At 40.0% G+C, this 27,486-nt stretch overlaps 1 protein-coding gene and 1 long non-coding RNA gene across 3 annotated transcripts in view; one reads left to right on the forward strand and one right to left on the reverse strand.

Moving 5' to 3' along the window:
* Positions 1-26,077, reverse strand: fhl1a (four and a half LIM domains 1a). 2 transcript variants are annotated; one of them, XM_077532433.1, is made up of 6 exons: positions 25,962-26,077; positions 3,304-3,485; positions 1,905-2,082; positions 1,471-1,640; positions 1,122-1,308; positions 1-660 (listed from the first exon to the last, which is right to left on the reverse strand). In XM_077532433.1, exons 2-6 carry the CDS (start codon positions 3,457-3,459, stop codon positions 509-511), a joined length of 843 nt encoding a protein of 280 aa, XP_077388559.1. In that variant the 5' UTR covers positions 3,460-3,485; positions 25,962-26,077; the 3' UTR covers positions 1-508. The 2 variants fall into 2 exon arrangements, with proteins under 2 accessions (XP_077388559.1, XP_077388558.1); XM_077532432.1 differs by lacking the exon at positions 25,962-26,077 and adding an exon at positions 21,655-21,769.
* Positions 5,371-27,486, forward strand: part of LOC144025989 (uncharacterized) — a 38,045-nt gene continuing 15,929 nt past the window's right edge. Inside the window, exon 1 of the long non-coding RNA XR_013285017.1 lies at positions 5,371-5,755. This is a non-coding gene — a long non-coding RNA (uncharacterized LOC144025989). The remainder of the gene's footprint in view (positions 5,756-27,486) is intronic.

A 27,486-nucleotide genomic window follows, 5' to 3' on the forward strand; every position in this document is an offset into this window, starting at 1 on the left:
TTGAGATTGCAAAGCCTTTATTCGTTCTTATGCATTTTTTTTCCAACTTCAATTCAAAAGTCTTGAATACATAAGCTGCTTGTATTTGAGCTTTAAGTGCTACATTTTCAAATCACTCGAAGGGGGGGGGGGGGGGGGGGGGGGGACACCACATTCAAAAAAGGCAGCTCATTCATCAAAGCTTGTATGCATGTTAAGCGGGCATGGACAACCGTGTTCTGTATTTTGAAAGCAACACCTGATGTAAAATACTGCTTGCATGTTACTATAATAGAAAATATACACACAAAACCTTATTTATTCAAATGTGGTTTATATTTTTTCTGTTATGCTGACTATCCAACTAATATTTTCAAAACTGATTACAGGTATAGTATCGATTAATGGATTTTAAGCATTATTGTAGTGTCAGATAAACTGGAATTACCCTTCTTAAATTTTGCACCCCCTGATTCCACTTTTTTTGTTTGCTAATCTTTTCAGAGGGAGTACCACCTTGAAAGCCATCTTACAGCTTACAACAGTTGATGCAGTAGATGTTTTCCCCGGTCATGACAAAGCGCTTGTTGGCCAAGGTCTGGCAGCACTTGTAGCACTTGAAGCAATACTCGTGCCAGGAGAAGGCCTCGTAGTTAACCACGTTGGTTCCGCGGCCGAACCCTGCGGACACGCATGGATCGTTGAAAAATATTTACCATTATTGAAGTTTACCGTGGTTGATTGAATCATTCACGTCGGGGACAGTCACAGGTTTTATTGATCAATAAAAGTTATATTGTCGTCGTAAAAGACAAGACGGTAAGGAAAGTCTAGCTGTTTTATTTGTGACACGTGATGTTGATCACTTGGCTTGTAGCAAACGTGTGTGACGTCATGCATGCTGAGATCACGTCTCTGATCAACTGCTGAAAGGAGACTGATTCTGTCCTCTTTCATCTAAAAACTGCTTCAAACATCAAAGCGTATGTAGGGATGGAAGAATGTTGATTTGTTGTGATTGTATTGGTGTTAATGTTTGTATGTTTGGGTATTTTGTGTTCTGAAAAGCGCTTTGTGACAGTTCAGGCTGTTTGAAAGCGCTATATAAATAAACTTGAGTTGAGTAGATGTTGCGGTCTGACCTGTGATGGGGTTCTTGCAGCCGTGGCACTTCTTGGCCACGTCGCTCCGGTAGCAGTTGACGCAGTAGAAGCCGTCCTCGTGCGGGGTGAAACGAGTGCCCGTCAGGGGCTTGCGGCAGGTGGTGCACACGAAACACTCGGAGTGCCAGGGATGCTCCTGGTAGCTGATCCCACCGGAGGTGATAGGCTGGGAAATGATCGCACCGTTCACAAGTGTAGTCTATGGTCAATGCATGCTTTTTAGTATTCCATATTCATTATTTTAAGACAATCAGGAGGATCTTCCCGCAGACCTTAAGCTTGACACCGCCTTCTTCCTATCCCGCCAGGAAATGTTGGCTGAACGTACCTGCTTACAGCGGAAGCACGTCTTGGCGAACTTCTTTTCATGGCAGGTGTTACAGTAGATGTCATCGCCCTTGGTCAGGAAGCTCTGCGTGCGGATTGGCTGCTTGCACTCGAAGCAGGTGAAGCACTCCTCATGCCACAGCTTCTTCTTGTACTCCACGTTTTTGGCGCCTGCCGCACACACATGCTTCGTTTCACTTGAGATGTCCAAAAATGCCCGCGTGTTTGCATTTCATCTTGAATACATTCACTGCCATTGACGGCTATACACGTCAAATACACTTTTTTTTTTTTTTTCTTTTACTGTGAATTAGTTAAATATAGTTTGTTTTGCCTAGTGATTGGCGAGCCCCAAATCTCTCACCAAAAGTCTTCAAAGCTTAGACTTGAAATGAAATGCTAGTATAAGAAAAGGGGCATGTGGACATGTCTCACCTGGCAAGACCACCTTGTAGCATCCCTGGCAGCGGTTGCCGTCCGTGCACGAGCTGCACTTGCCGCACATTATCTTGCCGTCGTCGCGGGCGCAGAATTGCTCGCTGACCAGAGACTTGGAACACCTGGCGCAACAGAAGCAGCCCTCGTGCCAGTGGCGGTTCTTGTGGGTCAGCTCCTGAACGCGAATGAATGGAGGTGTCGGTCAAGGCCAGTGGATGTGGGTGTACCTTTTCATATATATATATATATATATATATATATATATATATATATATATATATATATGTGTGTATATATGTATATATGTATATATGTATATATATATATATGTGTGTATATATGTATATATGTATATATATATATATATATATATATATATATATATATATATATATATATATATATATATATATATATATATATATATATATATATATATATATGTGTGTGTGTGTGTGTGTGTACTAATATAATTTATTTTATTTTTTATTTTTTGCTTTTACCACTGGCTTTCTTAAACCTCACACGTCTCCCCAAAAAGGATCTCTCACAACAAAAACATTCACACATTAAAAATTTTCACATAACAAAAATGTTCACGTTGTTCACATTTACAAAAAACACACATTCTAAAAACTCATTCTCAGGTAAATACTTTTTGTAAACCACAAAAAAACACATGCTAAAAATGTTTCCACACACACACCTAAATGACCTCTCAGACTTGAGTCTCATACTCACCAAAAAAAACTCACCTCAACACAAACCTTTCACTTTTACAAAAACTCTTGAGTCACCATAAACTCAACTGAAAAATCTCACACAGAAACTTATTAATCAATTAAAAATCTCTCACACAATCTCACTCTCACTCAAATATTCACACACGCTAGAAAAAAAGTTTGCTTTCACCAAAAACGTCTTACACACCAAATAACTCCACTCATACAAAAATTCCCATACTTACCCCAAAAACCCGCGTGTATCTAGTACACAAAAAAATAGTTTCACTCATATGTTGTACACCAGAAAGCTTTCATACTTACTGAAACAAAAACTTTAATTCACAAAAAAAAAACTCCACTCACATAAAAAGCCCCCACGCTTTTGGGCACCCCAAAAACTCAAGCATCAAAAAGCCTCTCAGATACAGTACAGCAAAATATACTTTAATTAAAAAAATAAAAAAATAAATAATAATAATCAAAAAAAAACTTTGAGGAAAAAAAGCACCCACACCAAAAAAGGGAAAAAATATATTTCACATACACCCAAAAACCTCTCACATGCCAAAAAAAACAAAACAAAAAAACTCTCGCATATAAAAAGCTCTCACTCACCAGTTCTGTTTACAAACATTTTTGCGCACACTCGCGCATGTGTGTTGCTCTCTGACCTTGGCATCGACACCGATGGGCCGCCTGCACTCGGCGCAGGTGTTGGCGCAGACTTTGTCGAAGCACTTGGGGCACACGTGCTTGTCGTCCTTCTGGATGTACTTCTTGCCGTGCAGGTTGTCGCGGCAGTAGAAGCAGTCGAAGCGATCCGTCATGGTGGAGGTCAGGTAGCTCCTGGGACCTGCCACAAAAAAAAAACAGTGCAACGTCACTTCTTCTTCGTGTCGGATCACGCTGGGGGAGACCAGAAGCCTCTTTGAAAGGCAAAGTTGCTTATTTGTGGTGTTTGTATTTGGTGATAAATTTGCGAATTGCCGGGAGGAGGCACTCGCCATATGTACACCTTCGGAAGGCAGTGGTCAATGCACGGGGTTATGTGCCGCTAAATCAAACACAAATATATGGACCAATTGTTGCTGATCAATTGTTGTTGTTCTGGTTTGTAGTCTGCCTGGTATGTGATTGCCGTGGCCGCCCTTTCGTCTACTGAAAATCCCTTTTTTGATCGCTGATATCAATCTTAGGCAGGCAAAACCAAAAGTGACTTTTAGCCAACTGTCCATGCCAAAATTCCATCAAAACCCCCTCATACCCACTCAGATGTCCCCCGGGGGTCGTTGCTCCCCAGTCAAGGCAGACGACTTGTTATTGACGATCTGCTTTTGTTATCGCCATTCCATCGCAGGAATGCAGACAGACCAATATGGAAAAGATTCTGTGTGGTGACGTCTTAATCGGACAAAAGTGATTCATAATGGCGCTTCATTTCAGTTTAAACCACTTAGAGCTGTAACTGCGTGCCAAGGGTCAGAGGTCATGACATTTGGGCTTGGTAAGCATGGGGACATGCAAATATCTGGCAGCCACTGTGTGCATGTGTGTCTATATTTTGCAGGCGATTCAAAATGGTCTTTGCTACATTACTTTCATAATAATTCAGAAAATTGAGTTCAAGTTAAAAACGAGTGTAATATTGATTTGTGTTGAGGTCATTTTTCTACCACTAGATGGCATAATTGCATTTGGAAGACATTGGTGACAGCTCAGTGCAGTTTTCTTTTCATATTAAGAGCTATCTAATCTTTAACATGAAGTAACTTGTGATTCTGCACATTATTTCAAATTTGTAAAATACAACTTGACCCTAGTCTGCACAAATATATGCATTATTATTGAATTTATTACTGCTAAATTTTGACGTAGACATGTCTGCTGTGTTGTGACTGTAGGCTTTCCAAGCTCATTAATCACGCATTAAAAAACTAGTGGTGTTAAAGAAACTTTTAAATTAACTCAAAATGAACGCACTAATCTAATTTTCACACCCCTAATATTTTGTATTGGTGTGTATTTGTGTATGGAGTCTGTTTGCATGTGTGTAGAGGTGTGTTGGGCGAATGCTATCAATGTGCAGCTGTGTCCAGGGGATAAAGCGGGTGACTTGAGGACGTAGTCACAGACCCCAAATCAGTCGTCAGCGTCATCGGGCAACAAATCACAGTGGCTCTTTTCTAAAGTCCAAGTTCTATTTGTGGCCCACTAAGCCTCCTCTGGCTATTGTGCTTCCACTGGGGACAAGTCCAGTACTTGCTTGGCCTTTCATCTTTGTCACCAAATGTGGACAGCTGACCGCCACTACATGTGTACAAGAAGATGAGCCGCTTGGGGGAGAAAGGGGGGGGGGTTGAACACTTTGAGGCGTGAGCCACAACAGCGCAATGTTGGGCCTTCTGTGCCTGTGTGTGTGCTGGCATACTGGATATGTAGGAGTGTGTGTGTGTGTGTGTGTGTGTGTGTGTGTGTGTTTACAAACATGAGTGAGGGTGATAGAGCTGGAATGTTCCACCGCAGGGGAGTTGACCTTTGGAGTTTTTTTGGGATGTCATTGCATCCCTGCCACCATTGGACCTTTTTTCTTTTTTTTTTTTCTTTTTTTTTTTGTGAGAAATGTTGAGCCCATGCGGGGGCCCAGATATTTCTTTAGAAAGATCACCGTGTAGGCGTGGCCTCGCTCATCCCTCAGCTCGGATCGCATTTCTTTTATTACAGTGGTCCCCAACCACCGGCCGTGGGCCACTTTGGTCCGGGCCACACAGTTTGAAACTTGAAAGAATATATTTTTTTTTTTACTGTACTTCGGGTTAATTGAATAGCTGAGGCTTTAAAATGTTTTATTTTGAAAAGTGACTGGATTTTTTTTTTACGACGGACTTTTGAGGCATGTCAAGATGCTATCTATCTCAGTCGCGTAGCGCTGATGGTAATCGACAAGTTAGCAAAATGAGTAAAGAACAGACATATTTGGAATGTTTCCTTGCAACAGAGAAAAAGCCCTGTGATGAGACTACACAGGAGCCTATGACCAAGAAGAAAAAGTAACGTACGTGGACCAACAGCTACGGATGATTCCCACGCATGATGGCTGGCTCTGCATCTAAATGGGGCATTATGGTGAGTGAGTTACTCATGGACTTCTGTGGTGCCTTGTTATGTTGGCGCATTGAAGGAGGGCGCTGCTCATATAGTTACTTAATAATTGGACTTAGTTCGCATTGTTATTGTTGAATTGAGTAGATTGAGCAGGGTCAGATGAAACGCCATATCATGTAAAATGAGATAGCAAATTAATGGGCTAGACTCAATTCTTAGTTAGAGACCAATAGGTGTCTGTAGGACTGAATCATTCTTTGGCCTCTGGGTGTAATTCCTCAAAGTAACCACCAGATGCCGCCAAACCTGTACAACTAAGCCACCCACTCAGCATTGCCCGGACATTCTATATAAGATACAAATTAAATATAAATAAATGATATCCTGAATTAAATAATAATACACAACACAATCTATATTCGATAATTGTTAACCTGATTTTTGGATCAACGTTTGTAACACATTGAAAGCCAACTATGAAGTTTTTCTGTCTTTCTTTTTCTTTTCTTTCATTTATAAGCGATACTGTCTTTTATCGCTGATAATATTGCTGTAACTGCATTGAAAAGATTGTCCGTATGTATTGTTTGATTTAACAAAGATATATACAAGATGTGCAACAGAGATTAGAATTAACCTGTTAAATTCAAGCTGAGAGAATTTGGGATTTAACATGCAATGTATACATATGTTATTCATGCTTGCTTAATTAATATATATATGATTTTATTGATTTTAACGTTCATCATTTGTCGAATAGAGCTGAAGACCTTGACATATTTTCATGTATGACTCATCATGCAACGCTGTGTATCCATGACACATTTGTAAGGAATGTATGACCTCATCATGACTCATCTTCATGGCACGTCGGTGGAAGATTACTGAAAATGAGTTCCAGCAAGTGCGCTTTGATATGAGAAGGTGCGCGGAGAGACATTCACCGGAAGGAGTCAGTGGTGTGGCCCAAGAGTATAAAAGGCCGTCACCAACTCTGAGCTAGGCCCCCTTTTCACCCTGCGATGTGTCTGTATAGAGTGCATTCTCGAAGATGGAATATAACTGCCTGCCTGGACTTTGGATTTTTACGAAGGACTGGGATTAAGCCGTGGTTGGACCCTTTCTTCAATGATTGGTAATGTACAAATCTTTTAGCAATAATGATGTATAATAGGAAGATATGAATGACTAATCGCGTGTTAGGGTGGGGGCCATTTAATACACTCTCATATCTTCAAAATTATTTTCAGCCAAAAACATCTTATTGTCAATCAGGTCTTAAGCTTTTCCGAGGAATGATCAATCTTGTAAAGCTTATTGTAAAAGGTTATATTATTCCTAATCTCCTGTTTTATTTTGTTTTATTTTATTTTATTTTATTTTATTTTATTTTGATTGATTTAAAGTTTTATCATTAAATGTGATTTTTATGATTCATATCGGTTATCTTATTATTGTCAATAAAATTGTTCAAAAGATAATTTTTGAATCAATCATTTTATTGTTTTGTTTCAAACTTTATTTTATTTATTTTTGGTTTTATTCCTTTTGGACGTTTTAATAAGTCCGGTCGTTCTATAAGACCTTTTCATTTGTTTATGATTTTATTTTTATAATTTGGTCGTTCTATAAGACCTTCTCATTTGTTTATGATTTTATTTTTATAATTTGGTCGTTCTATAAGACCTTTTTATTTGTTTATGATTTATTTTTATTCTTTGGTCGTTTTATAAGACCCTAATGTTTGTTTATGATTTTATTTGGGACGTTTGATGAGCCCTCATTATTTTTTTTGATTTTATTTTATTTATTCCGGACATTTTATGAGTCCACCTCATTATTTTTTCCAAGACGGACAACAGTAACGGACGTTTGGAGGAAGGTAAGTGCATTTGAATAACCTCTAACCAATGCTTCCATCTGTATTAATATAAGTCAAATACTCCTGCTTGATATGTAACAAATCCGTATGATCCTAACAAGGATTATTAAATTACTAGGTCAATAACAAATGCAAACAACTCAGAGAAGTGGAGCTGCCAATGAAGTGAGGTGTACATGCTAGCATTCCTGGGCTCTGTGTGTGTGGTTACTCACTCAGGATTGATAGGTGTATGAAAACGGATTGGCCTCATGATAAGATGACAGTGAACAAACCTAGGTGAATCCACTTTGATATATCGGCTTATTTAATTCCCGTCTCCTCACGCTGACGCCTTAGAGCTGGTGAGGAAAAAGGGGAATTTCTAACCCTTTAATTGGAGAGTCGATCAGGACATATTTCCCGATTTAAGTCCTGCGGGTAAGCGGAAGTTGACATGTGGCGCCCAGACGTGGGGCTCGATTGACTCATTTTTGTCAAAATCGGGATCGATCGAGGCCCAAAACAGGAACCCGAGTAAGTGCGGCTCTGAGCGGAGGGCACAGTGCTTGGAGCTGATAGCGAACTCGCTGATAAATTGTCATGTCATACGACCCTGAGCTAACACAAAATAGTCTCTTTGATGAATAGTGTTTCATGGAAAAGAGCTTCTTTAATTGTGAAAATCTAGTGTGATTTTTGAGTTGAAGTTGATTGTACTATTTTGTGTTAATGAAACGGTGACTGGCCCCCCCAGGAGACTTACACTCAAACAGAGGCTGAGTGTGAGAGAGCCATTCAAAGTGAATGGGCTTTTACAGCGACCTGCTGTTTTGGTCGGCTGTGAAGGTACTGATAGTGTACTTGGTAGAGCGCGCTGCGCCGCGCATTCCTGAGGGAGGGGCTGAGTCAAGGGGTGGTTCAAGCCCGCCCACAAAGAGGAGGAGGGCTTGAACAGTTAGAGTTAGTAGTGGAGAGCTGCTTGAGGAGAAGCAGTCTCCTTTAGTAGTGTGATGATAAACTATGGTCTACGGTATTTAGGCCTTCCATATTGGGTGCGGTTGCCTATTTTATTTGTTTGTTATCATAGGTATCCGTATGTAGCAAAACTACCATACTCTTTGCTTAGTTATTGCGGGGTGCCTGAAGATATTTATAGTCCCTTATCTTGGATAGCGGACTCAGTGTCAGAGGCTGACGCTGCAAACCTAACCCTGATTCCCGGTCGCTTGCCTTTTCTCCTGGAGTTTTTGAAAAACTTTTAAGTTTTCGGTTCCCGACAGGAGTGTCCATTGGCACAAGAAGAAAGTTGTCGAGAACCGAGGAGAAAAGGTAGGAGTTTCCACTAGACTAATGTTCTAGTGGAAGCAGCCTTTTTCGGTTTTGACAGGAGTGTCCATTGGCACAAGAAGAAAGTCGTCGAGAACCAAGGAGGAAAGGTAGGAGTTTCCACTAGACTAATGTTCTAGTGGAGGCAGCCTTTTTCGGTTCCTAGCAGACGTGTCCAGGAACAAGAAGACATCCAGATCCCGGAGAAGAGAAGCGGGAAGGATTACAACCGACCTGAAAGGACAACACACCCCACCGTTTGAGAGAGGACATCCGCCGACGAGTAAAGGTAGGAAAAACTCGAAGTCGGTAGTCCTGATAGCAGTAGAGGCAACGTACATGGGTACGGAGCTGAGTAACCAGGAGCTAAAGTACGTCCCTGAACCCAAAGCGCGCGGGGAAGGCTTCGGAAATAGATAGCTCCACTCCTACAATAAGAAAGCAAAGCGGGCTATAGAACACGCTAGTGAAGTAATGGAAAGAATAATAGGAAGAAATGGGAGGGGAAAGCCCCCCAGCCCTACAGAGGGGGTAGCAGGGTTAATGCCTGCACCCCAGCCTCTAGAACAACCAGATATACCAGTAGTGGTTATGCTACTGGGCGAGGGTGTAGATCGATGGCCACCAGGAGCAAGAAGGCACCTGGAAGTAAACAACCCTTCAATCCGTCTTGCCGACCTCGCAGCTGAGGTGGAAAGGTCGGTGAAGGAAACAGGAGTGTTCGTGAGTGAATTTCCCAAAATAATGGGCATAGCAACAGTAGTGGTAAAGAGATATGCCGCCGAAAAGGTCAGACTCCTGGTAGTGCCCAAGCAGGAGAGGCTACAGCGGTGTTAGAAGGATTGTTAGAGGCCATAAGATTACACGTGAGTCGAGTAAGACTTATAACCGATAGTCACTATTGCGCCCAGGCGCTCAAAGAGGACTTATCCATTTGGGAAGAAAATGGGTTTGAAGGAGCGAGGAGTAAAGAAATTGCTCATGCTGAGTTATGGAAGAAAATAGCCGAGTTAAGGTTAAATATGACTATCGATGTTGTTCACCAGAAAGCCCACGTCAAGGAGGGGGCTCACTGGAGAGGAAATGATGAAATAGATAAATACGTCCAAGAGAGAAGATTGGTAATTGTAGGAGCAGAAAAATGGGACAATACTCCCAAAGGAGGAAAAGTGGTCCCAGATGAGTTTGTGTGTGAGGTGACTAAGGCCGTACATGAAGCGCTAGGCCACGGAGGTGCCTTGCCCACAAAAAGAAAGCTGGAGAAACTGGAACTTTGGATCCCAGAAAAGAAAATCCGTTCAGTTATACGAAATTGCGAGTTGTGTAATAAGTATAATGCAGGACGCCGAGGGCAACGAGTGGACGGATTGACGATTAAAAGCACTGTTCCATGGGCATCAGTTTGCATGGACGTAGCAGGCCCCATGGGAGTAAACGGCACTAAAGGTGAGAAGTATCTTGTTGTGCTTGTAGATTCGATGTCAGGACATTTTGGATTAAAAGCGGTACGTAATGCGAATGCTAATAGCGTACTAAAAACACTGGAAGAGGGTTGTATGTGGTTAGGCATACCGAGAGAGTTAAGAACTGACAATGGAACTCATTTCAAAAACGCTACAATAGACAGGTGGTGTCAAAAGTGGGGAATAATAAGGACTTACTCTCCGCCTTACACCCCTCAAGCTAATGGCGTGGCTGAACGAACCATTGGCCTAGTTAAAAGTTGGCTCGGGAAAAATGCTAATGGAAAAGAATGGAGTGAAAAATTGGTGGAGCTGGTCAAGGACTTGAATGGGAGGAGCAGAGCAGATAGACCTTCCCCTTCAGAGGAGTTAAACCAGCGCCCCTTTGTCGCTCCTGAAGTAGGACGAATGCAAAGTACAGAAAACACTCAGAAGGGAAAGTGCCCATTTCAGGTAGGACAGAGAGTGTGGATAAAATCTCATGGTCCATCTGATAGCCAGGCAGTAAAAGCAAAGTATGACCAATCTGACATCATTGAAGAAGTTTTAGACAGAAATACAGTGCGATTAAAAAAGAAGGGACTCCAAGGGGTAGAGCAGCTAAAACCAATGCCAGTTAATTCAGCCTAAAGCTAAGGAGTAAGACAAATAATTAAAAGATGGAACAAGCCACTCCGCCCTTTGTCAAGCTCGTTATGGTGAAAGGAGCTGTCATCGTGCGGAGGACTGAAAAGGAAATAATGGTTGGTAAGGCATTTAATCTTTGGATGAATGCAGTGAGAGGATATATTAGTAATAGAGTGGAAGATTTTAGTTGGCAACCGGCTGTCTCGACCTGTGTAATTTGCAGTGGAAACGAGGAGTCGAGGGAACAGTGGAATATAGCCAATAAGTATTGGGTAGATGGCTTTAAGCCAGACCTGAGTAAAATAGGCCCGGCTAAGGTGCTTGAAATACAGGTGTGTGGGTATTGTAGAATAAAGAGCCTACCTAGAATAAAAGTGCATGTTCAGTGGGATTTAGCCCCGCAAGAGAATACAGATGCACAGTATTGTAAATGTATGTGGGATGGAGAGAAGGTATTGTATTGTCAACATTGTTGGATGAGAATGGAAAGAGGTTCACTGATAAGAGCTGGGGAAGCCGAAGGGTGGCAGCTAACTAGAGCGGAAACCCCGATAAAGTCGCTGAGTTCCGATTTGCTGACCTATTGGCCGATGGAGATAAACGAGAGGACGTGCGACTCAAGATTTCAGGCGCTGCTTTACAACAACTGGCCGCCAGAAGGAGGTGAGTATCGCCCGGCTCCGCTTATTGTTGGCTCGGAGGCGACGCCAACTCTAATATATGTTGAACCTAAGTGTGTAGTTGAACCAGGGGTGCCCTGGGCCACAGTAATCAATGGTGTGTTAGCCCGAGGGGATATTCCGATGGAAACATTACCTGACGTCCCACAAGAAAGGGTAATAAATATTAGTAGTATGTGTAGTAGTAATGTGTTAATGTACGCTACATTGGATAAAATGGAATATAAGGCTAAAACAGCAGTAGTAAGGGTGAGTCCAGTGGTGTCGCCTCAACAAGATACGAGGTCGGACACAGGATACTGGATAAAAGTAAAAATAATGATGGCCATGAAACCTTATGAGGGTATATACTCATTGGGAATGGAAGTGTCGATGAGTACGGAGGAGGAGGCCAAGCGGCTTCACCCCAAATGTACTTTTTATAGGGAGTGCCATAGTAGTGCACAGATAAGAATGTATAGTGGTAGAACCTATAGAGATGAAAAGAGTGAAAAAATAAGGCCTAGTGGTAATGAGAAGATGATGGCATTAGCCCAGGTGGCCACAGAAAAGCTAGAAAAACTTAATGCGAATTCATTAAGTGAGGGAAGGCTCGGGCAAGAGCGAGTGACCCATGTCAGGGGAAAATCTGACTATAAAAGTCGCCCAGAGAAAAAATGGTGGCAAGGATGTCCATACCCGGGTTGTACCGGTGAAGGACATGTAGTTGGCGACCGCCGAGTGCATCGGTCGCTACGTGGATGTCCTAGTTTTAACAAGGCAAATCCATGTGAGTATAGATCACCTAGATGGAAAGAATTGGTGAGAAAGTGTAGAAGGGCCCCTCATTCCATTTTTTCCAAGGAGGAACGGATGGAGATGGGTAAAGTATTGGAAACTCCAGCCACGAGGTCAAAGGCGGAATGGAGGGAAGGGCCAGACATGATGAAGATAAGTGGTCAAAAGATCAAAAAAGCTAGGAAGATTGATTATCAATAAATTAAGAAGGGAAAAAAAAAAAAAAACCCCGCCTATTTTAAAATAAAATAAGTTTTTGTAAAAAGATAAGATAATTGTGTAATGAAGGCCAACCCCCAAGAAAAGGAGGAGGAGCTAATGAGATGTTAAAACGCAACAGTCCTTAAAGGACAAGACCAAAAGAAGAAAGCATGAAACGGAGCTACGAGATGGAGGAAGAGCAAGGTTGTAGCAAGCTAGTAATACTAGAGCTAAGCTCTAGTACTAAGCTAGAAGACCCACCGGACACAGTTGATGAACAACTTAAAGCTATCAACCGCCAGCGACAAAATTGGAGGTATGGAAAGGTTTTGATAACTATCAAACTTTGTTTTATGGTAATATTTTTGATATATTATTTGATGAAACAAAAATCTAGCATCGCTAGCACAGCCCCGATTAATCCCCTCGACCTAGTAGAAATACGGCATGGCACCACTAAAATAACCAATCAGACGTGTTGGAAGGTGGAAGTGAAGCATGTTTGTGAAGAATGGAGAAGGAAGAAGGGAGCCTGCGGTGCTGGCGAGGAAAAACCCTGTGGGGTAGAATGGAGAAGGGAGAAGATAGCAGTAATAAATTCCTATCTTCGCACCTTTAACAGCACATATTATAATGAAACCCTAGAGGTCTTGAGAAGAAGTATTATATATCCTGCGAAATCAAAAAGCAAGTGTGCACATCCAGTGATTCTACGAGTTGATAACACAACAAGCGACTTCACAGTCAATATTACCTTGTTATGTCTGGAGAAGCAAGAACAAAGAATCATCAGAAAGAACTGGGTCCAGATCGGGAAGGAAGAACCTGCTTGGTACTTCAACGAATATTGTGCAAGACTGCCAGATGCAACAGGTGGATACTGGTTGAAGACAGACCATGACGCCTCTGACTTTACCTACCCGGCGGCCCCACGGAATGACACCTGTACCGAATTTCGCCCGGCATGGGAACGATGTTGGAACTGTATAACCTTTCGGTGCGAGGAGCCAGGGACCAACGGGACCACTGATTACTTGCCAGGTACTCCTGCTTCATCGTCAGGTAGGTCACCTAAATTTCTTAAGTTACGTAGGTTTGCAAAATTTAAAAAGCCTGTACCAATATCACAGAAAAAATTAGTAATAACGCGACGGCCAGGATGCAAGTTAATGTTAGAAAAGGCCCAGTCGTATAATAATAGCCATTGTGATTGGAATATGATGAAATATTGTTTTGAGCCCTATCATATGTTTTGTTATGCAGATGAGGGTAATATAATTACACCCTCCGATATAGGGCTTAGGCGTGATGTAAGGTTAATCCTGAGTCACTTTATTAGATTATATGCCGGAAATGCATTAGATCAAGAGAAAATAGAAGTGAAACATGAAGTATGGCTAAATGATTCCTTTCCATGGATATGGAAAAGAGATACATATATATTGAAATCAACCTTTAATAAAACTTTGGGAATAAATGTGTTAAAAGTAGTATGGGCACGGATGTGGGCTCAACGTATTCCTACACCGGATGATTTATATAATGTCCCAAAAGGGGATTTTGATAAAATTGACCAATGTGTAGCATTGAGAATGTATAACAGATTGCATAGGAAGGAGTGGATAAGTGGAATTTCACCACGATGCCCCTTGGTGGAGATAGGAACACCACCTTTGACTCATTGGATATATAATTGTACAGGGTTGAACACAAACCTAACGATTAAAGGAGTGCTACAAGCATGGAAAGAAGGACACACGAGAGATGAGAGTAAGACGTGGTGGGGGCTCAATAAAGATGAGATGGTTCAGGATGTGATACCTTGCTTAGGAGAGTCGGAGAATTATTGGATTAAATATCAATATATAGCGACGGTGTACTCTAAAGAGAACGATATTTGGCCTGACATTGAAAGACCAGCCTTATATGCTAATCCAAGACCATGGGAAATGTTGTGTAAGGGGGGAGAGTCCGTGGAAAATTTTAATGAATGCACAATTGTATTAGCACGTATACCCTGTTATAAAGTCTCCCGATTTCAGAATTTTTGTAATGTATGTTATCGCGATGAGAATTATGCCAACTATGAGGGGGCAGTATGGATCAAGGATAACAGTAATCAATGGATCCGGAGTCAAGCTGCGGGTAGAGAATATTGTACGCGATGGGACAAAGATCATGACTTATCCAAAATGGTAGGATTAAGAATGATCCCCAAGCCTCCTGACTCTATTATGCAGATCTTAGAAGGTCACGCATTTAGGAAGACCCTTTGTAAAGGGGATATAGTTATAGGGTTTGATTGGCTGGGATTTAATAAAATTTATGGCCCTGGCACATGCCACGAACCTGCTGAAAGATGGCTGCATTGTGGACACAGGGACGAATATGATCATAAGGGAGAACATGTATGTATTTGGTATGAGAGAATAGGATTGGCAATAAAAGGTGTAGTAAAAACTGTGGCCACTACAGCCGGGGAAGTTGTAGAAGATGTAGCAGGGACGGCGATTATTGGGATAAGTACAGGGCTGTATGGTTTGTTATATGATGTAGGACTATGGTTCCTGCTAGTGTCAGGAATTGTTTTGTCAGCAGTTATAGCTGTCGCAGTTATCAAAAGAGGGATTTTGGCATTATCTACCCACCGAAATTATAAAGAGAAAACCTCACCAAATAAGGTTAAAGCTCAGTTATTGGCCAACGAGCTGCAGAAAAAATGGGGGGGCCGACTAAGGGGAAATTATTGAGAAGTGGGGATGGGCTTCAGAAAAGGGCGGGATCGATCCAATTATAGATAAGACGCCCTAGCCCTGACTTCCTCACTTCTCACTGAAATCTTTTGGCGGAACAGTAACCAACAACTAACCATGGCTTGTAATGCTTTGGGTAAAGGTATTATTGGAAGACCAGGCGCCCTTCAAAACGTGAGTAATGAAGTGGAATATTGGATAATTTTTATAACATGGCTTTTTTATTGTTGTCTCGGATATAGCAAACAACTAAGTTAGTAGTGTGGGGAATAATTTTAATTCTCCTTTGATTATGTCTGGTCGACCACTTGGTTTTAGTAATTTGGGTATTATCTATGTTTTTTTACTCTCCCGCCAAGAGGTTCCGCTACTCGGAAGAGCGACCACACTCTCGCTCTCCCGTAGTAGAGGTGTTCCGCATTGATGGAGTAGATGCGGATGGAAACTTAGACTAAGATTAGAATGTATATATTGGGAGCCGCAATATTTTAGGTTTCCCCCAGGTCTAAGAATTGTCGAATTTTGGAGGTGTGTTTAACAGGATAACCAGGATCAGCCGCGGTGTGTCTTCTGTGGAAGTGATCTCCTCACGTCCGCTTGGGTGGTGGGGGACGCTTTCTATGGACACTGCTGCTATCCGTTGCCCGCAGTGGATGAGGGTAGAGAAATGTGGCTCATACCAGACGGGCTTTTTCTAAATTTCGTCAGTGATTTTTTCATTGATATCCAGTGTGATTCCTGGATATGGCCTGGCTTTGCTGACTTCGCGGGCTCAAGTAAGTTGGAAGGTTTGGTTCAAAGTCGCTTGAAAGAGATACGTTATTATTTTAACGTTGAGGGTGAATTCATTGGGAGAACTTTCCCTTTAATGCGCATGATATGGCGCCTGCCTGACGGTGCTCGGCGCTTGACATTCAACACATTGGCTGGCTTCTGTGTAGCCGCCACTCCTTTGAGACAGGTCGGATCCAATCAGGATGAGTGGCCCTACGAGCCTGTAACGCCCTCCTCGCCCTTCCTGGACCGGGTTGACGAGCCTGGGGAACCCAGAGCCGCCCGACAGGATGTTCCAGTTGGTAAGGTTGTGCCACTGTTGAGATCACCCTCCCCCACGGTTACATCGACCACTGATGACCTGGAGGGTGTGCAAGGCGAGGATGGGGGTGGAACGGGGTCATCTCCCTCCCTGATGATAGGTGAACTGGGCCTGTGGTCTCCTCTTACTGATCCTCCGTCCGACTCCTTGCCTTCTGAATCCCCGGTGTCTCCGTTGCCGGAGGACACAAGGGGGTTGAATGCAGGTGACGGGTTGGAGCTGGGGGCTTTTGAGGTTGATCAGTTTGGACACCATTGATCTCTAGGAGGGGGTGTTGAATTGAGTAGATTGAGCAGGGTCAGATGAAACGCCATATCATGTAAAATGAGATAGCAAATTAATGGGCTAGACTCAATTCTTAGTTAGAGACCAATAGGTGTCTGTAGGACTGAATCATTCTTTGGCCTCTGGGTGTAATTCCTCAAAGTAACCACCAGATGCCGCCAAACCTGTACAACTAAGCCACCCACTCAGCATTGCCCGGACATTCTATATAAGATACAAATTAAATATAAATAAATGATATCCTGAATTAAATAATAATACACAACACAATCTATATTCGATAATTGTTAACCTGATTTTTGGATCAACGTTTGTAACACATTGAAAGCCAACTATGAAGTTTTTCTGTCTTTCTTTTTCTTTTCTTTCATTTATAAGCGATACTGTCTTTTATCGCTGATAATATTGCTGTAACTGCATTGAAAAGATTGTCCGTATGTATTGTTTGATTTAACAAAGATATATACAAGATGTGCAACAGAGATTAGAATTAACCTGTTAAATTCAAGCTGAGAGAATTTGGGATTTAACATGCAATGTATACATATGTTATTCATGCTTGCTTAATTAATATATATATGATTTTATTGATTTTAACGTTCATCATTTGTCGAATAGAGCTGAAGACCTTGACATATTTTCATGTATGACTCATCATGCAACGCTGTGTATCCATGACACATTTGTAAGGAATGTATGACCTCATCATGACTCATCTTCATGGCACGTCGGTGGAAGATTACTGAAAATGAGTTCCAGCAAGTGCGCTTTGATATGAGAAGGTGCGCGGAGAGACATTCACCGGAAGGAGTCAGTGGTGTGGCCCAAGAGTATAAAAGGCCGTCACCAACTCTGAGCTAGGCCCCCTTTTCACCCTGCGATGTGTCTGTATAGAGTGCATTCTCGAAGATGGAATATAACTGCCTGCCTGGACTTTGGATTTTTACGAAGGACTGGGATTAAGCCGTGGTTGGACCCTTTCTTCAATGATTGGTAATGTACAAATCTTTTAGCAATAATGATGTATAATAGGAAGATATGAATGACTAATCGCGTGTTAGGGTGGGGGCCATTTAATACACTCTCATATCTTCAAAATTATTTTCAGCCAAAAACATCTTATTGTCAATCAGGTCTTAAGCTTTTCCGAGGAATGATCAATCTTGTAAAGCTTATTGTAAAAGGTTATATTATTCCTAATCTCCTGTTTTATTTTGTTTTATTTTATTTTATTTTATTTTATTTTATTTTGATTGATTTAAAGTTTTATCATTAAATGTGATTTTTATGATTCATATCGGTTATCTTATTATTGTCAATAAAATTGTTCAAAAGATAATTTTTGAATCAATCATTTTATTGTTTTGTTTCAAACTTTATTTTATTTATTTTTGGTTTTATTCCTTTTGGACGTTTTAATAAGTCCGGTCGTTCTATAAGACCTTTTCATTTGTTTATGATTTTATTTTTATAATTTGGTCGTTCTATAAGACCTTCTCATTTGTTTATGATTTTATTTTTATAATTTGGTCGTTCTATAAGACCTTTTTATTTGTTTATGATTTATTTTTATTCTTTGGTCGTTTTATAAGACCCTAATGTTTGTTTATGATTTTATTTGGGACGTTTGATGAGCCCTCATTATTTTTTTTGATTTTATTTTATTTATTCCGGACATTTTATGAGTCCACCTCATTATTTTTTCCAAGACGGACAACAGTAACGGACGTTTGGAGGAAGGTAAGTGCATTTGAATAACCTCTAACCAATGCTTCCATCTGTATTAATATAAGTCAAATACTCCTGCTTGATATGTAACAAATCCGTATGATCCTAACAAGGATTATTAAATTACTAGGTCAATAACAAATGCAAACAACTCAGAGAAGTGGAGCTGCCAATGAAGTGAGGTGTACATGCTAGCATTCCTGGGCTCTGTGTGTGTGGTTACTCACTCAGGATTGATAGGTGTATGAAAACGGATTGGCCTCATGATAAGATGACAGTGAACAAACCTAGGTGAATCCACTTTGATATATCGGCTTATTTAATTCCCGTCTCCTCACGCTGACGCCTTAGAGCTGGTGAGGAAAAAGGGGAATTTCTAACCCTTTAATTGGAGAGTCGATCAGGACATATTTCCCGATTTAAGTCCTGCGGGTAAGCGGAAGTTGACATTATCTACAAAACACACTTTTATTTATCAGCTACCGAAACACCCTTGTTATGGTGTTTGTTCTGCTAGTACGGGTACTATACATGAAAATACATAGTGGATTTGCGTATGATGTTGTGGCCTTTTGATTAGTCAGCCGTTGACCAGCCTAGGACAGTGGTGTCCGAACTATGGCCCGGGGGCCATTTTCGGCCCACCGTCCATTTTTAGTGGCCCGCGACATATGCTATAAATGGCATTTGACTCAGTTCAAATAAAATAAAAACAAAAATGTTTGGAGATGGTCAAAGTAAGAAGGGAGGGTGTCGAAAAACACAGGTGTTGTTTTAGTTAGCTAAAACTAACGAAATAACTAAAACTAAATTTCAAAAAACAATTTCATTAACGAAATAAAAAACAAACGAAAATGCTTTTTAAAAAGCGAAAACTAACTGAAGTTACATTTTATGTTTACAAAACTAACTAAAACTATAATTATAGCAAAAATGTCCTTTGTTTTAGTCTTTGGTGTGATTTTTAGTAGATTTATTTTTTATATCAACCGGAATAATGACGTTGGAATGTATGTCACACAGAAGGACGTCATCTAGCAGCACCCAATAGAAAAGCACCGTCAGATGACGTCGCTCCCACAGTGTTTTTTAAATCTTGCCCACAAGTAATGCACATTTAAAAAACAAAACAAAACAAAACCCTAATACTAGTACTGAAACTAACTAAAATTATACTAAAATTAAGCATTTAACTAAAACTAATAAAAACTAACAATCACCCTGAAAACTAATAAAAAATAGCTAAAATTTAAAATTCCAGAATTATAATAACCCTACTGCCATATTACAAATAAAATGGTTTATATACTGTAATATTTTTCTAAATATGCAAAAGCACAAATAAATTATTTGTACATTCTTTAGGACTAAACACAACTTCTCTTCATAACATTATGTGCTTCTGAGTTTCTGTATATGGCCCTCTAAGTAAAAAGTTTGGACACCCCTGTCCTAGGCACTCGCGAGATGGGAGGAGCAAGATGGTCGCCCTGTCGCTTCAATGACTTTTATGGGCTATCGGTTATCCAGCCATATATTCGGATCAGTGGATTAAATTTTTGGACTTGAGACTTGCTTGGCTAAAAAGTTTTATTATTAACTATTAGTGCTGTAAATGCTGGTCACTTTGTGTTTACAACAATTTTTTTGGCTAGAGTATAATATAGGCCTGAATGCTTGTCTTTCAGCATTCTCATTATCTTTTGATCCATTTACAGAGCATGTTGCTTACTAACGGGAACCAAAATTGTCTCTGAATTTATGCAATTATTAAAAAGTCTTTGTTGAATACTCACGCTCACTAAATGTAGAGAGATTACAAGTGCTTGTCACTCAGCATTTGTACAAAATAAACAGGAAGGTAGTCGGAATGCTTTTCAGTGTGTAAAGGCTTGTCTCCAAGCATCCAACATTTGACTCCTTGAAAGAATCATAGACTGTCTTTCAGCATGTACACAAAATATTGTCAAAACACATTTGGTTAAATGCTTATCTCTCTCAGCATTCACAGTTAAATAATATGGACAAAATATAGTATTGATGGCAACTTTTCCCTCAGCATTCACATTCATTAAGTCCTTTTTAGTGAATGAAATTTCATTTCCAAGATAAGAAGTGAATCCCAGAGTCCCTCAAGGCTCAATTATAGGTCCAGTTCTTTTTAACTGTATTTCAGACATTAAAGGGATACTTGACTCATTGAACACTTTTCGGCGGTGAAAAGTTAATGTTTTGTACCGAATAAATTTGATTACGTCATAATTTTTCATGTACAATTAATACCTTTTAAAAAGTAATTTTACTACTTTCTGTCGACTGATGATATCACCTGTGCTGAGGATGGCTCACCTGTTTTCTGAGTTTCGTCAGTAAACTGCCATGATTGGTCATTACCTACTTCCTCAGCACAGGTGAGGTCACATCAGTCGACAGCTAGTACAAAAGTGACTTTTTAAAGGTATTAATTGTACATGAAAAATAATGACGTTACCACATTAATTATAGACAAAATATTAACTTTTCACTTCTGAAAATGGCTAAATGAGTCAGGTATCCCTTTAAGTCATGAATGGCAAAAATCAGATTGAAGCTCAACCAAGACAAAAACAAAAAAAAGACTTATTCTGAAGCTCTCAAACTGAAAGCAGTTCATAAAGTCAAATGTGACCTTTGAACCCCACATCAGACCAAGGATGTTTTTTATCTGGCTCTAAAGCGAACACAGACACACCAATTCATCCTTTTTTTTTTGTAGCTGTCAAATTGACTATAGTAATTGAAATTGTCATGATGGCGATAACTGCTCATTATTGTAAAAACCTCAAGTGTGAATGCTTGTCTCGGCGTTGGCATAAAACGCTGTCAATGTTGACGCACATTAGCACCTGTTTGAATGCTTGTCTCTCAGCATGCACATGAAGTGTAACTAAATAATCTGGCTACGACTTAGCATGGAGAGAGCAAAGCATTCGAACGACATGGCGCGAATGCTTGCCACTCAGCACCAACTTGACACTTTAACAGCCAAACTGCGCAATATCCTGTATTATGCTTCGTTTGCTGCTATCCAAAATGGCAATTGTTTTACCTTCAAACCAATATGTGTCGTGGTGATCGTACCTGTGAGCTTGTAGAAAGTCATGTTGCTGGCCTTCTGGATCAGTAGCAGATGCGGAAACAAAAGATGGAGGATGCGGGACGAGAGGTTGGAGCCCACATGTGCTTAAGTCCGTATATACACCCTTGCATACACCCACCCGAGACCACCACCCTGTCCAAATCCAACCTTCGCCTCCTTTTTAGGCCTTGGAGAATAAGGCAGGATAGATTAGGCGATGGAGATTAGATTCCGCATGTTAAAAATAGGATTTAAAAAAAAAAAAAAAAGAGCTTCTGAATGATGGCGGAGCCACAAGGACAACAGATACTCCCAAAGACCCCCACCCCTCGTGCCATTGAATGTTTTGTCTGTGCCGGCTGGAGTGCGTCAGGATCACAATTCGTCCTGATGACTCACGAGGGAATTAAGTGGAGCGTTGGCTTTTGAAGTTTATTTTGGTGTTGTAAACATTTTCTCAGTAATTTTCAAGGCCATCAGTTGGGGGAATGTTAAACGCGCATTAACTGTATTTGGGTTCAGAAGTGCGATGCGATCTGTCATGTGACAGATGTGCTCGATTTTTCATCATTAGGTGGGCCTATGGATGTTGAGTGACCTCTAACCCTGGGGGGAAAAAAATAGATCTGTGTACTTGCTTTGTGATGCATTCACTGACTGTACGAAATAGCTGTGTGATATTTTATTCAAATGAAAGCAGACAACGTTCTTTACAAAATGTCGTGAACTTGTGTGCATGTGCGTGAATGTTTCGGAGGATCATCTGGTTTCAATCACAAAGCACATAAAATTTCTATTTGTCGCTTTTCAAGTTTGTTTTCCAACAACTCCCACACATTTTTTTGGGAGAACATTTTAATCGATGTTTACGTTGCTTATCAGAAGCGATCAATCACTTTTCCTCCTCTTTTGTTGTTTGACCTTTTCTATTGTGGCGCGGTCACGTCTGCGTTTTAAATGTGGTTTACATGAAATACCAAACTGATGACGGCAGGAAATGGGATCAAATTAAAAACAATGGTTGATATATGGATTTTTTTTTTCCCCCCCTGTACAGTGAGTCATACACTTAATATCATAATGAAAGCACATATATGAAAGTTAGATTTATGGTTGTGTGAGAAGTTACAGTAGTGTAGTTGGAGTCAGCTTACAAAATACAGCAAAATATGTTTTTAGTGTTGCATTGAGGTGATTTGGACTAAAAAATTATTCATTCATTTTATTTCAATTACTGGAATTATTTCATTTTTAAACCAGTTAGGCTTTAAAATTTTAGGTAACTATAGTTGCTCTTAGTTTAATAGCACCCATAAATTAAAGAGATACTTGACTCATTGAGCCATTTTCAGCAATAAAAAGTTCATATTTTGTCTATAATGAATTGGATAACTACATAATTTCCATGTACAATTTGTACCTTTTAAAAAGTATTTTTGTTTTCTTGCTGTCGACTGATGATGACATCATCTGTGCTGAGGAAGTAGGTAACGACCAATCATGGCTCAGTTAACTGACCAAACCCAGAGAACAGGTGAGCTGTGATTGGCCGTTACCTACTTCCTCAGCACAGGTGATGTCGTCATCACCATCAGTCGACAGCAAGTAGAAAAATAACTTTTAAAGATATTAATTGTACATGAAAAATAATGAAGTTATTAAATTAATTCTGGACAAAATATTAATGTTTCACTGCTGAAAATTGTTCAATGAGTCAAGTATCCCTTTAAAAGAAAACATATTCAGGAGTCAAGTATCCCTTTAAAAGAAAACATATTCAAGAAAAAAGCTTTAAGCTTAAGTGTGTTCAAAGCACAAAAAAAAGAAAAAGAAGAAGAAAAAAAAGAGCCCCAGGGACCTTTTTTCTTTTTTGTTTTTTTTTAAATATATTTTTATAATAGTTTTTTTTATATAATATAGCATAATACACCCACCCCCATTTTTCAACTTTTCTATCCTTTTCTGGTGTTTTGATTGGTTAGTTAAAATCACATGATTCTAGGTTGCCGTTTTTGTTTTTGTTTTTGTTTTTTTGTTTTTTTAAAGTATCTGTATCTGCAAAAACAGGAAATGTGGCTAATCGTCAACATTACCCTCCCCGAGAAAATGTCAGTCTGCATCCTCAATATTGTGTTAGGGTGCGGACAGAGCAGTGGCAGACTGTGCTGCATTATCACTAGCAGGGCGGCAATGACTCACTCTCACACTCGCACGCACACTCGTGAAGTAAAGGTCACACATGCAGGATGCGGTATGTACGCACTCGAGGCCGCCAGGGCAACCAGTCTGTCAACACGCACACACAAGCAGATAAAAGCGCTCTAATTTAGTCGCCTGTGCTTATGCCATGAGCCACTGCAAGGCTTGACTGCACACGTCCATATGATTTTGTTTCACGTTCATACAATCAAAAAAGCTGCGCGCTACAAAAAAGTTGTCTCGTGCTCAACTCGTTTACATCACAGGTCACATCATCGTTAGGGTTCCCCTCAGGAGGTCCGCTTAGTTCGAATGATGAAGGCACACTTGATATGCCAAAGAACTCCTGATGAAGGACCTTCATTTCGAAAAAAGTAGTGCTTTGCCACCATCTTGCAGCTACTTGGTGCCTCGGAAGTATGCTATAATGCGTTTGAAAGCTTCATTTAGACAACAGTAGTGCTTGGCCGCCGTTTTGCGGCATCTTAATGGCAAGGAACTATGTTGAAGTGAGTTGAGAAGCTTCATTTAGACAAAAGCAGTGCTTTGTTGCCATCTTTATGCAAAGGAACTGGGTTGACGTGAGTTGAGGAGCTTTTTGAAAGTAGTGCTTTGCCGCCATCTTGGTACCATATGTTGAAGTGAGATGAAGAGCTTCATTTCAACAAAAACACAGTATTTTGATGCTATTTCCAAGACCAAAAATCCACCAAGTTGGTGGCGAGACTCATATCTGTTTCTTTTGTGCACAGTTGAGAAGGCCTGGGAAATATTTTCTGGGTTCAAAAAGGCGGATGATGTCATCGCGGAGAGGGAGCAGCGGCTCTCGTACACGATGACATCATACGGTTGGTTTGGGAGAGGCCCAAAAAGGAGAAGGGAGGCGACACCTGCGCGCAGCCAGGCCACATAGTAGCAAAACATACAGTACGGTATTAAAAATTGATCCCCTGACCTACACAGCATAAAAAGGACAAGGGCACATGGCAGGAACAAGGAAAATATATTCCAAATGCAAGAAAAAGTATCATAAAAATTTATTTTATACACTTTCATTTTGTCATTCAATTACAACTAGATGAGAATAAATAATGTACTGTAATGGGCTTCTTTAACCACAGTGCCACCTACTGGATCTGGCCTGAATTCCTCCTTTATGCAAAAAACTGATATACAATTTGATGCTACATACACTTAATATATATAGTCCAGTATTGACTTAAAAATATTTAACCCTTTGGTTTCGATTGCTTTATTTTAAAATATAAACATCTGTGTGTCTGTTTTCAACACTGTTTATCTTGTTCAGGGTAGCAGAAACATAAAAAAAAAAAAATTAAGAATAAAAAAAAAAAAAAAAAATAAAAACATCATTGGGAACAGTTTATACTCGAAATGGCCCTGACCTTTTGGATTGATTTCTAAATAAATAAATAAATAAATAAGCTAGAAAAGTATTACCCCATACAGTATGTTTAAATTGTCTTCAATATTTTTCATTAAAATATTATTTAAAAAAATAAAATCTTTGAAATCTCAAAATGCAAACATTGAATTTAAAAATCCTAGGGAATTAAAACAAAATCAACCTATGAAGTTCAAATAGTTTATTGTAGTTTTTTTTTCTTTATCTCTGTTTCATGTAATTGAACAACAACAAAAAATAATAACAATAACCAAAAACTTGGTGGGGGGAGTCAAGTTGATGCAACACTATTTTCAACTTTTCAATTTGGACTTCGGCTTAAACAATTTTCTCATCCCCCACAAAATCTGAATTGTCTTCCAAATATTTCTGTGGCATTTCATTTGAATTCATTCTTCTTTCATTTGGGTTTGCACAAAGATTGACAAGTTGATGCCTTTGCAAATGTAATAAATTCCTTCTGTCTCATTATATATGACATTATTTATGTCTGGGCTATTTTAGAAATGTAAACAAACCGTGAATGATGACAGTTTCATAAATGGACGTCTGAGGAGGATGAACATTACAACGGACAGTGCATCACTTGTTGTTCCACAATTAAGACAAACAATATAAGCTAGAAGGTGTAGCTGTCGCGTCACTGGGACAAATTTAGCCTAAAAATCATGTAATTGGACTCACCTTCTGCAAGAATGCGATTGCGAGTGTCTCGTCTCGTCTGTTGGCCGAGCTGTGAAATGCGCTTGCCTCTTAAAAAGCCGCAAACAACTCGGGAGGGAGGACCGAGCGAGCCAAAAAAAAAAAGGGGGAAAAAGTGCAGGACATAAGCCAAACCTCCGTAAGCGCTCACAAACAATGACCTCAACCAGGAATTTAGAAGATGGTGCAGACGCCGATCAGATTAGGAGCAGAATGAAGACCAAGGTGACTTTCTACCATGAAAACATTATTTCAAACTCATGGTTTAAAAAAAACAAAAAACACTCCATTCATTGTTGACACTACTAATATTAATCAACTTTAGCTATACAGTATTCCCCCACTATAACACTTTAAAAAAAAAAAATTTTTTAGTGCAATTTGACATGCTTTTTTTTAATAGCCTAATGTACCATTTTTTATTTTTATGAAAGTTTGAACTTTGAGTGTTTAAACGAGAGAAATGTGAGAATATGAAGATGAAAAGTGTACAAATTGTGTGGTAAAGGGTTTTCCAGCCTTAAAACTTTTATAATTATTACGGAAGCGTAGAGCTGCCAATGTGGAGTAAACATTTTTGGCTGGCGAGTATGTTCGAACATACTCGCAAATATGTTCGAACGTATTGAAATATGTTCGAACATACTCGCAAATGTGTGTTCCAATGTGTTCGAGCATAGTCGCAAATACATTCGAACGTACTCAAAAATACGTTTGAACGTACTCACAAATATGTTCAAACGTACTTGTAGGCTACATGCTACAAAGTTAGCATACCTTCACGTAATGCCACGGCCCACAGGGTATTATTTGCGCATGCTCGAGTGAAAACAAAAACCCATTTTTAGGCATTTGGGCCACATTACCAATTCATTAGAAAATTAAGTAGACAAAAAACAGTGTTCATTCATAACTTTTATGATTTATTATGTCGGCCGTGCATGATTTATGTTCGTAATGTTTCGCCCCATAATACAGTGGGGTATTACGCTTGCACAATTGAGTACCATAGCAATCGAGTATGTTCAAACGTATTTGCGAGTATGTTCGAACATATTTGCGAGTATGTTCGAACATATTTGCGAGTATGTTCGAACATACTCGCCAGCAGTGTTGTCACAGATTACTTGAAAAAGTAATGTGATTACTGATTAGTGATTACTCCTAAAAAAAAAAAAAAAAAGTAATCTACTTACTTTACTGATCACTTTATTGTCAAAGTAACTAAGTTACTCAAAAAGTAACTTATCAGTTACTTTTTAGGACCAATTTCCGCCCTTTGCTGCCTTAACATAAAAATGACAAGGCCAGTTAGCATCACAAACTCAAGCCAACTAGATGGTGAGTTACCGGCCACGATAAAACAGTCTTTTGCTATGTCCTCTCAACTCTAACGGCAACAATTTTTCTGCACAATTTGCAAACGACTTTTTGCATCATATCTGACAGTCTTCTCATCAAACAACCTCCACACGACGAAGGTAGCTCACTTTGCCGACAGAACTGG

Source organism: Festucalex cinctus, chromosome 9 (assembly GCF_051991245.1).
Source record: "Festucalex cinctus isolate MCC-2025b chromosome 9, RoL_Fcin_1.0, whole genome shotgun sequence".
In the NCBI taxonomy this organism is placed as follows: Eukaryota; Metazoa; Chordata; class Actinopteri; order Syngnathiformes; family Syngnathidae; genus Festucalex; species Festucalex cinctus.